This window comes from Hypomesus transpacificus, unplaced genomic scaffold (assembly GCF_021917145.1).
Source record: "Hypomesus transpacificus isolate Combined female unplaced genomic scaffold, fHypTra1 scaffold_51, whole genome shotgun sequence".
NCBI classification, from domain to species: Eukaryota; Metazoa; Chordata; class Actinopteri; order Osmeriformes; family Osmeridae; genus Hypomesus; species Hypomesus transpacificus.
Genome location: NW_025814024.1, coordinates 185880 through 201919, shown reverse-complemented (window position 1 = coordinate 201919; position 16040 = coordinate 185880). Strand labels below are relative to the sequence as shown.

Sequence of the window (16040 nt, the reverse complement as noted above, 5' to 3'; positions counted from 1 at the left end):
CAATGTACATTTGTAGAGTCAAGTTTTTGTCCTTTCACGCAACTAATACGAAGCCATGTGCATACCTCCCTCCCTCAAAATATGTCCTAGCGGTACTGCCATTCTTGTTTCGACTCTTGAACTCTTGAACTTAGCGGGGCTAAGTCAAGTGACAAGTGTTACGCAAAACACACGTAATGTAAAGGGAGGTTTGATTTGTTGTTTCTGACTCAGTAATGCAAGTGGCATTACTAGTTGTAGGTATATAGCTTGCTTACTTTTGTAAAAGTATTTACTTTTTTGTTTATTATTGTTATTGGGGTGTGCTTGCCTTTCGGCGAGCACAAACCATTGTTATCTCACATATATATTATTATTGTTTATTTTCGCGCCCCTAAGGCTCAGTCAATATTTGGACTACATAGACAACGTCAATGTCAAAAGGTTCTTCTGGGTCGCGATTGCGTTGGTTCTATTGGGATTTATGTTCCGTTGCACGGTTTAGGTTTTAATTAAGTTTTTGTGGCAAAAGTGAAGCTAACGGTGGCTAACTTGCTAGCCACAGTCACTGACGCTACTGACGTCATTTTCACATTTTCAGTTAGCAGATGATACTATTTGAATCGCGATTCCATCTGAGAGGTAACGTTGTTGTTAAAATAAATTTCAAAGGCGGTTCTTTATTAATTAATGAATGCAATATGAGTAGGCTAAATGCCTGAAAATATCACGAGAAGGGAAAAACTTACAATGACGTTTAAATCATAGAGATTAGGTCAATTTTTACACCGGTCTGCCAAATATATTCATTTTGATTCAACTATGAGGTTGCTGATCACCATTCCCTCTTGCAGGGGAAATGACAAGACTATTTCATTCTACTCTTCACTCTTAGTATTTTGAGTTGTAAATAAGCAGAAAAAAATATGCTTTTAAATCTATGTAATAAATAATAAGAAGGTTATGCATTTTAATATAAAATATACAGAAATATCAGTTGTAAAATGTAATTTAAATACGGACCCCTACAAGTAAGCAAGCACACCCTACAATTTCCCCAGAAATTGTACCTCCTCTAGTTATTGTTTATTATTGTTACTAAAACAATAATAATAAAAAGCGTCTGCTAAAAATGAATAAATGTAAATAGAATCGCCAGTACTGCGTCACAATGGTCCTCCATCAGCGTGACTAATTTGCCAGTCCATCCTGTGGAACTTGTCAGTTTTGGGTCCACTGGATACCACTATTTATTCTTGTATCATATGCACTATGAGTATAGACTGAATTTGTGTTTGTGTCTTGTCCCCAGGCCCAGGATCTGAATGTGATCGAGGAGGTGATCCGTATGATGTTGGAGATCATCAACTCTTGCCTGTCCAACTCACTGCACCACAACCCCAACCTGGTGTATGCCCTCCTCTACAAAAGGGAGCTATTTGAACAATTCAGAATGCACCCTTCCTTCCAGGACATCATGCAGAACCTGGACATGGTCAGAACCTACCTCTCAGAGCCACTTCTTAGAACTGCTCACATGAACTGGACTACTCAGATCTTTTATTTAGAACCACTGTTGAGATTGACTCCCACAAAATAGGGTTTCAGTAGACCAGTTCATAAAAAAACTATAGAGAAACATGATAGTAGAACGTGCAGGGCCTGCAACACAGAAGTTAAATAACCCCCTGAGATATCATACTCTAATAGTTATATCATGGGCGTCAGCAGCATTATAGCGTCTCAGCCATATACTCTATTTACCAATACCCAATTTATTATGCATGGGCAGCATACTAATATGGAGAGAGGGATGTGTCTCTTGTGTCATTAGATAACATTCTGAGGGTATAAGCTTTCAGATAATATATGGTTTTAATTGTTGAATCAGTTTTGCTTTCATGTTACAGACTAACGTAGCAATGAAATTCTGCAAATTGCCAAAATTACAACGTTGAGCAACATTGTTTAATTTGGAGGACATTTCTGAAATAACGTTTTTTTGTTCCTTTTTTAAATTGTTATTTTTATAGAAAAACTAGCATGTTAGCTAACGTTATCTCCAGATTAGCTCACGGTTGTTATGGCAAAAAAAAAACAAAAACACCAAAAGTACAACAAATTTCTACGGAGCCCCTAAAGGGTCATGAAAAAAAAAAAATATATATATATATATATATTCTGAAAGGTTCTCGAGCGCACGAGATCCTTTCTGGTGCGCACAAGAAAGTTTCTGGTGCGCACGAGAAAATTTCTGGTGCGCACGAGAAAGTTTCTGGTGCGCACGAGAAAGTTTCTGGTGCGCACGACAAAGTTTCTGGTGTGCACAAGAAAGTTTCTGGTGCGCACGACAAAGTTTCTGGTGCGCACGAGATACTTTCTGGTGCGCACGAGAAAGTATCTTCTCAGACACTGTTACTTGTAGGTGAGGTGGAGGCTCGAAAACCACATTATTTGGTGGCCGTTGGATCACCAATAAAACTGTGCGAGTTGCAGCATATTGCTGCTGCCATCAACTGTGCCAGCGATACCCCGAGTCGAGATACAATTTGAAAACAAAAGCGTTTTGTTATGAACAGTATTAAAGTTTGAAATGATAACGAGGACGTAAAGTGTTGCGATTGAGCCGGGGCTTATAACTGTACTTCCGGTTTTTGACATGATGATATATGCACATTATTAAATACATATATTTAGTTATACACTGTGTTCTGCAGTTATCTAAAGGTAGGATGTATGATGTTATCCTGTATTCCATGCAGTCAGGGCATCTCCTGCAACCACAGTGGACCATGTGATGTTGAGACCGCCACGTTTATAAATGAGACCCCTGCTCAAGACGGGTGTATCCCTTGTGCCAAAACAGACAACACAACTTCAAAATTCGTTTTTAATGTCTTTCTAGATAATATAGTGGTGGCGACTCGCAAGCAAACGTCCTTAAAAGTCATTTCTACGCATGTAACAGCAGATCTAATGCACGCTTCTGTGCATGCGGTATCCACCAGATACTTAAGCTGGCAATGAGAACGTTTCTCGTGAGCACCAGAAAGTTTCTCGTGCGCACCAGAAAGTTTCTTGTGCGCACGAGAAACTTTCTTTTTTTTTCTTTTTTTTTTTTAATGATTTTTTTTTCTTCATGTCCCTTTAGGGGCTCCGTAAATTCCAGACCCAGATTAAGAAATCAACAAATGTTGTTCCACTTGCAATGGGTAAATAAAGTATGGTATTGCCTAGTAGTGCTAGTTGTAGGTATATATATGTGATCACCACCAAGGCTTAACTGCCTTGGAAATCTGGACCTGTCTCATCTGTGCTGTACTGTATTGCAGTTATGTTGCTTGAAGTTGCACCCAGTGTCATCATTTCGTTAATGTGTTGCAACCAAAGCTCTGGATTAAAAGACTTATGATCCAGATGTCACAAGAAATTTCAGACAGTCCTTTAAAAACATCAAGCTGTAATACTGACTGACAATTCAACATATTGAGTGCAGTGCAAAGCCTGCCACCGAGCCCCTTGAATCACTGGAAAGACTCATTTTGTCAGTGATACTCTAAAATGTATTTGTTATGTGTCATATGTAAATGTTTTAGTGGAATCTGTTGTCTGATTAGTTGCCTGGCCCCCTCAGGTAATTGGCTTTTTCAGTCAGCGTCTGGAGCAGGCAGGGACGGACCTATCAGTGGAGCGTGTCCAGGAAGTCATCATGAAGGGTGCCCAGGCCCTCCCAAAAGATCGCCTTAAGGTAAATACACAACCTTCCCTAACCGTTTGAATCCCACTTACAATCCCATGTCAATCTGACTAGTTTGGCCACTGTATTTATCGTTTAACTATCACTATCTGTCTTTCTCCAACTCTTCTCTCTTTCCCTCTATCTTTATAATTCTCACTCTCTCTCTCCCTCCCACATTGTATTCTCTTTCACTGTCTGTCAGTCGGTCATAGTTTTTTCTCTCTTTGTCTCTCACTTTGCATCTCTGTCTCGCTGTATGGGTAAACAGGCTGTGCTCATGGGTGGAGGTAGAGCAATAGAAACATGAGGTGGAGAGAATTAGATAGGGAAGCGGGTGGGAGGAAGGGGGAGGAGAGGCAAAGGCCAAGACCAACCTTCATAAGCATTAATGGCTCCTGCTCACCCATCTTTCCTTCCTAGTTGAATATGTGCAGGTAATGACATTTCAAGGAGATGGGGCAGAGGGGGACACTTTGTCACGGGAATATGGAATCCAGGTTGGCATAAATCTTTGACGCGAGCCTCGTTACTTGGCACCCCTGGCGGGATGACTTTACCGACAATGCCCTGCTCCCCGCTATTAATCAGAGAGGAAATATGTATCCCTGGCGCTTACAGGATCATACATCTGTCCCTCCCCCAGCCTACGCACCCTGGACTCTTTAATTGCGTGTTTCATCATGTGTTGCATGTTCTATGCTCAGTGCTTTTATGGAACAGAAGACATTAGTCTAAAACTGCACTTGGGGCATTAAGGGGACAGTGCCCTCTTGCCAGCAGCCATGCTGTAGCCCCTTAGCAAAAGCTCTTGAAATGCCCCTCAGCCAAACCTCTGGGGCGGTGGGAAGTGGTTTTCTCTTTGTGCCTGCTTTTCTGGTGAAACAAACCCCCAAAACAAGGCAGGAATGGGAAAAAAAGATTAAATAGTTTATTAACTCTCTTGTGCTGCCATCACAGACGCCTCATTGCACTCTTCTATCCGATATGAAAAAGATTGTTGAATTATCCTTGTCTCCATCCAATTGCGAGCACTCATTGTCTCCCTCAAAATAGGCCCACAAATGTGAAATCTGTGTATCTTTTTAAAAGGAAAACACCCTGTGACGGAGGCACCACAATCACTCCAGTCAAATTGGATGTTGCTAACGCTTAACACAATTGCCTCATCGTGCCTCCCTCCCCACCGCCAACAACAAAAAATATATAGGCTGGATTAATGTTGTATGAAATTATGATTATGCTCCTCATAACTACTCTCTCAAATCACTTAAAGAAAGAGAGAGAGAGACCCCTTGGTGTTCTCTTCTTATCTGTTAGAGCTTAAGACTGGCCAGAACAGAGTGGATTCTGGACGGAGTTGGGAGTTGGTCTTAAAGATCCTGTAAAGTGGAATTGAAAACGAGTTTCAAGTTCACCACACCACAGAATAATGTGTTATTAACTACCCATCCAAATTCGAATGTATGTTAAAGTATGTTGTCCCCAAAGTATGTTAAATTAGGCTTTGAAATCGTATGAAAATCAGCAGTCTTCTCTGTTCGAGACTGGGGGGGGGCGTGTCGCCTGAAGGAGCTGAAGCTCGGCCCCCTCGCTGGAAGGCGCCGCCTCTCTCTCGCTATCTAAGCTATCTACGACCATACCTGTCAACATTGGAGTACCAAAATCCGGGAGACTTTTTTTTTGGGGGGGGGGGGGCGGGAATTTCGATGCGGCTTGCTGATTAGACATTAAATTCCTCCGTCCATGTAGACTACTGTCAGGGACGGACTGGGAGTAAAAATAGGCCCTGGACTTTAAACCAGACCGGCCCACCAGAACCGGCCCCGTATACGTCACCACAGCGAGCGCCCTGCTAATGCATGCAACTTCTGTGCCTGATGTGATGCTAGTTATAGGGACTTCAACGCTTAATGCAAGGGCGCATTGCGCGCCACCAAATTTTTTGTGGCTGATTTGAGCTAAAAGGTTTTTTAGGCTTTATGTACAACAAACAAACATAGCTGCCTTTTCAATTGGTAAAACATTGTCCAGTGAAGGTAATTACGTTTACGTTTCTTGGCCTGGTTTTCCATCTTTATATTGTCTCTACTAGCTAGCTTTCTATGTCAGTGTCACTGTTGTGTGCATAGACGTTCATTTGGAATAGACCAACCGTCCTGGGGGAAAAGGGGGCCGGACAACCGTTTTGCTGGCCAACCGTGTCACTCAATCTTCTGCCGAAATTTTTATTAGTAGTAAAAAAATATATAAGGCAAGCGAATTATAAGGCAACCAGAAGTGCTTCGGCCCATCGGGAATTCTCCAGGTGCTCCCAATGGCCAGTCCGCTACTGTTAATTTGCAGCTTTATATATTTATTTTTTTGCCGTAGCACCACCTGAGACTTTTGCCATTTCTACAAGTGATTCTGTATCAAAAATCAACCATGTATTTTTCAAATTCTCCCGCCTACCTGCGGAGATATCAACAGCGCAACTGGGTTGCAGGTTGTGGCAGAGAATGTAGTTAATATAGACGGGCTCTGGTTGCGGTCACAAATGGGTTGAAAATTGTATGATAGCCTATGTATTATGTGAGTAGGATGCGTTTCATACAAGATCTGGCAACTGGACAACATTGAAATAATGTATTGATGTGAATATTTATATAATGAGGTTTGGCCATACAAATTACGGGAGTTTCACGGGAGAAATGACAAAACGGGAGGGGGGCAGGAGATGGGTGTGAAATACGGGAGACTCCCGGGGAAAACGAGAGTGATGACAGGTATGTCTACGACCCAGATAATGGACGTTACGCCAAGCCGAACAAAACAGTAGAATTAGAATGTATTTGTTCAATGATTGAAACATACAGATGCATAAAAATGAAATGTTCCCCTGAGCTGTAACACAGGAGTAAACATTTACACCCGAGACAGCACAGACGGTGAGCTCTCCAACTAGGTACTTCTAGCACATTAGCTACCATTTTACCTAAATACCATCATTCTACACCGAGTAGCCTAATATCAAGTTAGCGTTTTGCACTAACTCATAGCATGATACCTCTGTAAAAGTTATTAGTATAATTACAACAAGCACACAGAACTGAGTGATGAACTGCTGGCGGCGGTGGATAGTCCAGGTGCGACCGGAGGATGAACGGCCGGGAGGGTGATGCTCGGTACGGCTCCGCACTGCAAGAAAAGCCATGTGTTGTAAACCCCGTCTGTCTCTGGTCCATGTTAAAACTGTCCGCTGTGAAATGGTCAGTGCAGAGGCGGCTGTTGGAGTGTTTATCCGAAGCTTTCCAAGAGCGTGGCTCTTCACAAAACCTATCCACCTATTTTTCCTTTCATTATCAATAGGGAACTTAAATGGCGTTGCAGCGCAACTGGAGTTCTTGCATCCAGGGAAGATAGTTGCGGGTGGTGGAAGACATCCTGAAGCTAGCTAGCTAGCTGATGTAAGCTACAAAAACAGTACAGCAGGAGGAGCCATTCAGTGATCTGACGTAGATGGCGCCGCCCATTAAAACCTGACAATTAAAACCACCAGATTAAATTTATTTCTTCCTTTGTGTACTTGTAGGTTGAACAGAGCACCTAATACCACATCTATAGCAATAATTTTAGCTAATGTACCCAAGTCTTTGTACACAACCAAGCAATATAATTGGGTCTGCCCAATGGTATTTCACAACATTGACTAACATGGAGTTGTACCTATAGACACTTATTCCCACACAAATACGTGAGACAAACCCAGGATTAGGCCTCAGACAAGTCTGTAGACACACTGACTGACATTAAGACAACCATGCGAATGTTCCCTGGCAGAGAGTATAAAGGCCTGTTCACACCAAGAACGAAAGCGATAACTATGACTATAAAGATACAGTTTTAAGAATCATTCTATATTTTAAACCACACCACAAAGATAGGACAACTATATACCGGAAAGATTTCATTAAGATCACTTTAAAAAACTTTTTTTTTACAGCTGATTAACGATAAAACTGACAACCAATCAGAATCCATCCGAATTTAAAGCGCCCACGTATTTGAAATTGAAGACAACATTGCGAGAAGCTCATCTTGGTGTGGATGAAAATATGGTTATCGTTATAGTTCTTGTTATCGTCCTTGGTGTGAACAGACAGAAGGATCTACCCCAGGGACTGTCATGTTCATTCCAGTGTGCAGAATGCCCCTATTATTCTGCTTTGTTTTGTCTCTCTCTTTGTTTTATCATTTTCCCTTCTGCCTTTCTCTCGCTCTTTCTCTACCCCTTTCTCCCTATCCCCAATATCTCCCCATTCCATTCTCTCCCTGCCCATGATTAAGACAAAGAGCCTGCTTGCCCCTGCTTGCCCCCCCCCCCCCCCGGGGGGGATGCTGTTCTGTGTTCCAATTAACTTCCAACATGGGTAATTCTGACAGTCCATATGCCTGGTTTGCACCACGGCCAAACATCCATGTGACAAATCACTAAGTGGCAAGGAGTGTTGCCATAAATGCAGTATTGTGTTCTCCTGTCCCTCTGCTTCTGTCTGTCCATTATACAATATGATCCCGTTCGTAGTGTTGGGTGAATAGTAGCTGACAGGAGAAGAAAAGTGAAGGTCCACCGGATTTTGTGTGCCTTGTCCTCAGGTTATTCTTTAAGCAGATCTCCCACTAACATACTCTGTGACCTGGGGCATTGAGTGTCATTTGAAACTAAAGATGGAGTTTGCTGTAGGAGATCTCTTCAGGTAGCGTTCTGTGGGAAGATTAGCGGGTTGGTAGCCCAGAAGCTTCTCCCTTCACCAACACTTTTCAGCGATTGCTAGCTTCTTAATGGCTGGGATGGGTGTCGTGCCTGGAGAGGGACACTTGCATGGTAACTGGGGTCTAAGTTCAAAGGTCTAGTCTCAGCAAGCTGTAATACCTTTGCCTCAGAGACGGTTGGAATTACAAATATGATTACCACCATCGTTGACATCGGATCCCCCAAAAAACCTGAAACTACTTCAGTCTCAAGCAGTTACTGGTCCCTGTGTCTCTAATGTAGCACAGCAAACATACATCTTGAAGTGCATCCGCCTGTATTAAAATACATTCAAGTATGTTCATGCTGGTGTTTGTTTGAAATGTTGTCTCCTGCACAGAGCAACCCTATCTTAACCCATTAGCAGAGGTGAAGGTATTTTGTAATACAAGTTGTGTGTTCTTGTGTGCAGAAGTTTCCTGACCTGAAGTTCAAGTACGTGGAAGAGGATCAGCCTGAGGACTTCTTCATCCCCTACGTTTGGTCACTGGTCTTCAACTCCGGAGTGGGTCTCCATTGGCACCCACAGGGCATCGAACTTTTCAGCATGGACTCTAGTTGAGTGTGTTAGGGTAAAGGGTCTGTCCATTTATGTGTGTGCATGTGTGCTGATTTGGAAGTGCCTCTACCCTGAAGGATTCAGGACAACCCTCCTGCCCTCCTCCTCATGCTAATATCCAACAGACCCTGATGTGATTTCACACGTCTATTCACAGCCCAGTTACTCGGCTAAATAATATAGGTGTGCTTGATTTTGACCACCTTGGTCTGTGTCACAGGATGGTTACCTTTGGAAGCTGTCAAAGTTATATTAATCACTTTTCTGATATTTGATGTAGTAGCCCTCCACTCCCACCTCGTGCAAGTGCACTGAATTCAGGGGACAACAATCTTCAAAGACAGAAATGTCTTTGGAAAGAGTGTCTTTCCAAAATTATTTTAAAAAGGTATTGTCAGATAACGGTTTTGTTTCAAATCCAGCAATGTTTGATAAAAGCGCTCTTCCTAGCAACACAGTTAAGGTTAAAAAGGCTATTTATACATTTAGGAGAGATGGTTCCAAAAACAGTGTATGATCATATGTTTGTAGTTATTGGGTTTTAGAGCTCCTCTCAGTTCTCACGTGTTAACCACACAGTCAGATATTATGAGTGGTTTAAAGGTGTCGCCCCTTGTTCCCCCTCAGTTTGATTTCTTTGAGTTGTTGCGTCTCCGTTAGCCTATTGAAGCATTGTTTGGCCGCAAGTGACCAACTCTGCTGTTGATGGAAGACTTATGTTATTTTGTCTACAGTTGTCTGCCAATTTAATTTGTTTACTAAGCATGTTTTATTTAGTAATGTTTTATTTACATATTTACCTATTTATTTCCATGTAATTGTTTAGATATTTGCCCACCAAAACATACATGACAACATGTGACTGATTATATTTTTTACACAGACTTTTTGTTAGGTTTTAATTTACTTAAAGAACAGCATTTGACTTTCCTTTTCCTTTTTTTCTTTCTTACTGTCACCTGTATCAGTGTACAGATAATAAGATGCATGCATATTATTTTCTAGACTAATACAAAATGCATGTTGGTTGCTTGTGCCCAAGTATTCTACCGTGTGGCAGAATGTTCAGGCACATATTAGAGTTAAAATGATTCTGTTACACAACTGAGGGGTTTGACTTGTCATTCTTGTATCTAGTAACAGTTCGTTCTTACTGGACAGTGACTGAAGGTTTTTTGGAGCGGCTTTAAGAACTAGTTGTATTTATTTGGTTTCAAGGGTGAATGTTACTTCACTCAGGTAATTAAATGAGTGACAAGGTATATTGTTATGATATAGAAATTTAGATTTGAGATTACAAATTGTGTTCCCTGTATCCGCTTTTATAGAACTTATTTTATCTGAATGAAAAAGTGATTAAAATAGGTGGGCAACTTTTTTTATGTAGTGGTCAGTTTATGAACACCTAAAAGCATTTCTCCTATCTCTATTGTCCTCTATTACAACTATTAGAGTGATGTGTCTACAGTAGCGGACTAGCACCGGGAGAATTCCCGGTGGGCCGAAACACTTCTGGGCTGGAGGGCCCCTTGCCTTATAATTGTGGCCGGCCCCCCTCTCCCCCAGGCCGGTTGGTCTACTCCAAATTAACGTCTATGCAGCCCTTAGCCCCGCCCCCTTTGTCTTGCTTACACACAACAGTGACACTGATTAATCGAAAGCTAGCCAGTAGCGACAATCTGTGCGTTCGACTTCATGCAGCGCTGCAGTCGGCTGACTTGAAGCAGTGAATTCTGGTTAGACTTTTTGTCCGACTTGAGACGGCGACGAGGCTAGGTCACTGTGACATATCCATCAAAGTACCGTGAGATCGATTCGAGAACAGCAGGCTGTGCAGCCGAGCGCATTTTCTCTTTTTTTTCAGTAATGATTTTTATTTAAATGCAGTATTGAAATACAAGCAATGAGAAACGATACAAACAAATTAGCTAAAAAGTTGCGTCACAAGTACGGTATATGACAATAACAACAATACTATACAAATACAACAAAATAGAAATAAACTAAAGACTAGGGGTACAGACCTTTTAAACAAAGACCTCAAGGGACAAACAAACATTTAACAATTTAAGTGTTTTGTTGGTAGAGTATTGGATTGTTTTAAAGTATTGGATCAATTTCTTTTTGCAAGACAAGAAAACTGGGTTTTTTTTCACTAAATTTACATTTATGGATATGAATTTGGCAAGTAATAAAACAAAAGGTACAATTAAAAGGTCTATCCTTTTTATACTTTCTCATGTAGTCACTTGAAGGATAATATGTATGGACAATCTTAAAGGAAACTTCTTTGATTTTGTTAAATAATAAGTACTTTTGGGGCAACAACCAGACCTTTTCCAAACAAATATTTTCCACAAAGCGGTTCCAATAGGAAATTACACTGGAAGTAGATACAACATCACGTTGAAACGAGGCACGTATAGCTCTATTGTTATTGTAAGGACCAGAGTAAAAACATATTTTCCCGACTTATGAGTCAACAGGTGTACTGGCAGCGGGTAGGTTCTGAGGGTCAGGCCTTAACACATTCCTAAATAATAGTGCAACACCTGAGGGGATGGCATCCATAACAATTGCAAAATCCTTAGGAGTGACAGGGACCTTGTAAAGTTGTAAGAACTCCTCATAACGCAGATAGTTTAACTGGGAGTTTGTCAATATTATAATTACAACCAACATAGTTCAAGTTCAATTGTATAAATTATTTTCTGAACTAATTGCCTACTCTCTACTTGAGGTTTTGTCAGAGAGTATAAAAAAGAATGTTCTTCCGCAACATAAATTGCAGGCCACCAAAGGAAAGATAAATATGATGAGAAATGAAGTTCCACAAAGAGGTAGTTAAAAAAAAATTGTAACCCTTATTGATAATAAGGTACTCAATTATGTGTGGTGTATTTAGGACTAGATAGACAGAAGACCAAATTCGGCAATGGAGTCCAGCATAAGCAATAGCACCCAGGATCTCAACACACAAAGTTTCCTTTTGGGATTTACAATCCCTTTTATTACATAAAGGATGGAAATGTTGTCCCAATTATTGATTATCAGTTTGTTATCAACTGTTTATTAGGGGCCAAGCAGCGAAGCTGCGAGGCACCTATTGTTTTTGTTCGTTTTACTGTTAGTATTATTAGGACTCCTCCGTCAGGGGGGTATTCCAAGTAGTGGGTTTAATGAAAACTTTGAGTTGTTTAACCCTGAAAAGAGGCATACTCCGAGTTCCGCGTTCCAGAAAGAGAGGTAACGAAACCTTTTGGTAAGTTTCCATGGTAACTTACTCCTTGAAACTAACCTGCTCGATAGCAGGTTATCCATGTCAAACTCTGGTTTCAACCGATCCGCCCCCACTTTCTTAGCCTGATAGCGTTGGCAGACACGGCATATCATTTCCTGGTTCAGCCGAGCGATCTCGAACAAAAATTAATTTGCTTAGTTATACGCCGGGAGACGATTTTAAGACTGCGGTTTGATGTACTTTAATTCCCTGATAAATACCTGAGTTAACGTCACCGTTTCCTGTCACAATCTGTAATTTATTTTAGCAACATTCTCAGCCCTTGGGTCTTCATCGATAGTGTTACTCGGCGTGGATTTGCACTCAGAATTGACCAAATACCTTTTGCCACTGAAATAAAGAAAAATAATTGAAATTATATTTGGTCTTCTTTATTGCCTACAAATAGAAATCCAACAATGAGTAGCCTATTTCTATCGGCTATTGTTCCTACAATTTACATGATTCATATGATTCCTACAATTTACATGATGTAGGCTAACGTCCTGTAACTGTTATTTCAGCAAATCTATTTCAACATTGTTGGGGGTCGATATATTGGCCAAACAACCGAAACTAATTCCCCTATGGTTTGAAGGAAGATGGGAAACTGAACAGTGTATTAACATTAACCAAAAAATGCCAATACCAATGGAATTACAGTTATTTGACTCTTTGGGTTAAATCAGAGCAAGAATGGTCAAATGAAGGTTAAATAATATAATCATTTTATCATATTGCAAATGAATGCAATCAATTAAGTTAACTCTTATGCCTACTCTACCATGATTATTGTAAACCAGAGATAGAAAGCATGAGGTGAGGAAGAAGGAGTAGGCCTAGGCCAAGCCAGAGCTGAGGAGAAGGTCTCAGGAGATCAAGAAGCCACAGAACAATGCTTCACAATTCAAGAACAACTACAATCACACCAGAATCTTGACCCTTACTTATCACCATGTCTAGCAATGCTACAGTAAGTTACAAAGATGTGAGAGCCATCAAGTTGAGACTCCATCCAGTAACTCCATATTTTACCATATGAGAGGTGGGGGCAGGTGGATAGCCTTACAAGATCAGCCTTTATTCTTCTGCCCTACGTACAACATATCAAAATAGAAAATTCAGCAAATTCAACAATTAATATTAATGTAGGTTATTGTTCCTACAATTAACATCACCTGTGACCATGCATCCTCCCATAACTGGTGTTCCAGTAAATCTTTTTGGAGATTAGCCTTTATTCTTCTACCTTAAGTAGGCCTACACCATCTTTTGGTCAGTTTTTGGCACTTTCTTCACGAGGTGCAATTTGTACAACTCATTTACTTGTAACTGGGTATACACAAGATTACATTAGCTACATTTCACAGTTCCACATGCAAAATTCACTTGCCATTAAATGAACATCTCACTGCAAACAGCATCCATGCTCTGTTCAACAGGATCAGAATGTGCAAATAGTTTTTTGAATATGAATTATTCTCACAATGTCAGTGTAACTGACAATTCTGTACAAGCCTGTAAATAAAAGTAGATGTTGAGAGAACTACCAGTAGCTAGATAAATAATTATCTGCATCCATTTCTGCGACAGCAGTCAATGTCTCTTCGTCATCTTAATCATCATCATCATCATCTTTTGATGAAAAACATTCTGTTGGGGGAAACTGCTACTACAAATTGAATATCATGTCGAATATGATTAAAACTAAGGTGACGTCGAGGCTACAATCACAAGTGTATAGCCTAAGCAAAATGCGTTACCGGTTCGTAGTATGTTTTTACATTTAATAAAACATTGAACACTTTTTCTCCTGTAATATTAACAAACAGTGGGGTTAAATGTTCAATTTATGGACTGGCTATTGCCTTCAAATGTATGCATTGACTCGGCAGCAATTGTCTCCCACGCCACTTGTATATGCTGCTACAGCCGTGTTGCTTTTTTCCTGGAATATGTGCTCGACCATAAACACGAAATACAACTTTTATCTGAAGTTAGGTGGAGTATGCAACGTTTTTTTCGTCGTGTGCCATGGTGGATCCTAGAATCGGAGCTCCATTGATGTTGGCTTTCAATAGTTCTCATGCCCGCGCTTAACTCTGAGTTGACGTACTCCGAGTTGAGTTAACAAACTCATATCAGCTTTTCTGGAACCGAATTTTCGGAGTTTCCCATGTTAGACTAACTCAACTCTGAGTTCAGGGTTAATCTTAGAGTTTGTTAAACCCGCTACCTGGAATACCCCCCAGGAGGAAACCTATTGTTATTGTTAGTATTATTATTATTATTATTCTAGTACCATGGAAGTCAATGGCAGCCCCTAGAACCCTTCGACAACTTTTTGAGAAATTTGGCACACTCACTAAGGAAAGTTTCATGTCTCCCATTAGACCACTCTAGCGCCACCAATGGGTCAAAGTTGGACTTGTGTTTACACACGCAACTTTTGAGCCGTATGACCGATTTTCAAAAATGAGGTACTATTGGATTCCCTGGATCAAGACGAGTTCAACGCACACCATGGCGTCAATTTCCGGTTATATAGATTTTCTGCAATTTCCGGTTTTATCAAAAACCTTTGAAAGCCTACTCCTCCTACAATGTTGGTAATATCTTCTTCAAAATGACCAGAGATGATCTTCAAACCAAGCCTCACAAAAGTTACCGAAAGGAATTTTGATCCTCACAACCGTTTGTCCGGTACAGCCAATCAAAATCATCAACAAAGGAACCAAACAGGAAGTTGGGTCAAATCTCAGCAAATCTTTAAGATATCAACACCAAACTTGGTATATCGGTGGAAGACACTACAAAATGTTCCCATGTGAAAAATTGACTTAATATCTTAAAAAATGACTGATATAAAGCATGACATAGACACAACATGAACTATTGTCCTCTATGAAGGACTGAATAAAAGCTAACCTGATCTGAAATTCATCCTCATGGTCATAGGATTCATATGGTGTGTACACATTTAAAATAGTAAATTTATTTTCATTATGATTAAACTCCAACCCAATAGCCCAGAACGTTAAGCCACACCATCTTTACCGTTGGGTCATATTTTATGTTCCGCAGTATAGCTACACCACCAGCTATCCTCCCACGAACCATTCTCATGCTGAGATCGGTAGTGGACTCTCCAGCACCATGAAAGTTCTTGTGTAGGGAGTTCAATTTGTCTAGATCTTGCTTGGCCATCCAGGTTTCTTGAAGGCAGACAATGTCACTCTCGTCCAGCAATGTGTCCACCACCAAACGTCTTGATCTATCAGCAGCAGTATGTCCTACTCGGAGGCCACGAGCATTGTAGGATACAACCCGCATTAATGATCTACCACAGACCCATCAGGGCAGCTGGCCGGTGTGTCTGTCTCTCTGGTCTCTACAGATAGGCCTACATTCATCCCAGCATCATGAGAGCGGGGGGTTTGCTCTGGTCTAGCTTTTTTGAAAGTATAGACCAAGAGTAATTACCACACCACAACTGGCCCACCATTACCCATAGGTGGCGCTACATTCCACGCCCTAAAGCACAAAGATACAAGGCTTTCTGGAATGGATAGGCTAACCAAGCCCCCTCCCTTCACTCCTTGGGTTGAAATAAAGGCCCTTGTGGATCTCAATGGTATTGCATTTCAGATTTGGAATCCCATTGGTAATTCTGCAGCATACATTTTTTCTA

The 16040-nt window shown here is 40.9% G+C and overlaps 1 protein-coding gene across 3 annotated transcripts in view; it reads left to right on the top strand.

Annotated features, from left to right (window-relative positions):
* The window catches only part of dym (dymeclin), a 210238-nt gene extending 199430 nt beyond the window's left edge, over positions 1-10808 (top strand). For 2 of the 3 annotated variants that reach the window (XM_047017284.1, XM_047017281.1), the window contains 3 exons: positions 1292-1474; positions 3614-3727; positions 8923-10807. In XM_047017284.1, the coding sequence (XP_046873240.1) occupies positions 1292-1474; positions 3614-3727; positions 8923-9072 (447 nt within the window). In that variant the 3' untranslated portion in view covers positions 9073-10807. Of the gene's footprint in view, positions 1-1291; positions 1475-3613; positions 3728-8922 lie in introns of all 3 variants that reach the window. The other variant, XM_047017283.1, reaches the window with a different exon arrangement.
* The last annotated feature ends 5232 nt before the right edge of the window (positions 10809-16040 follow it).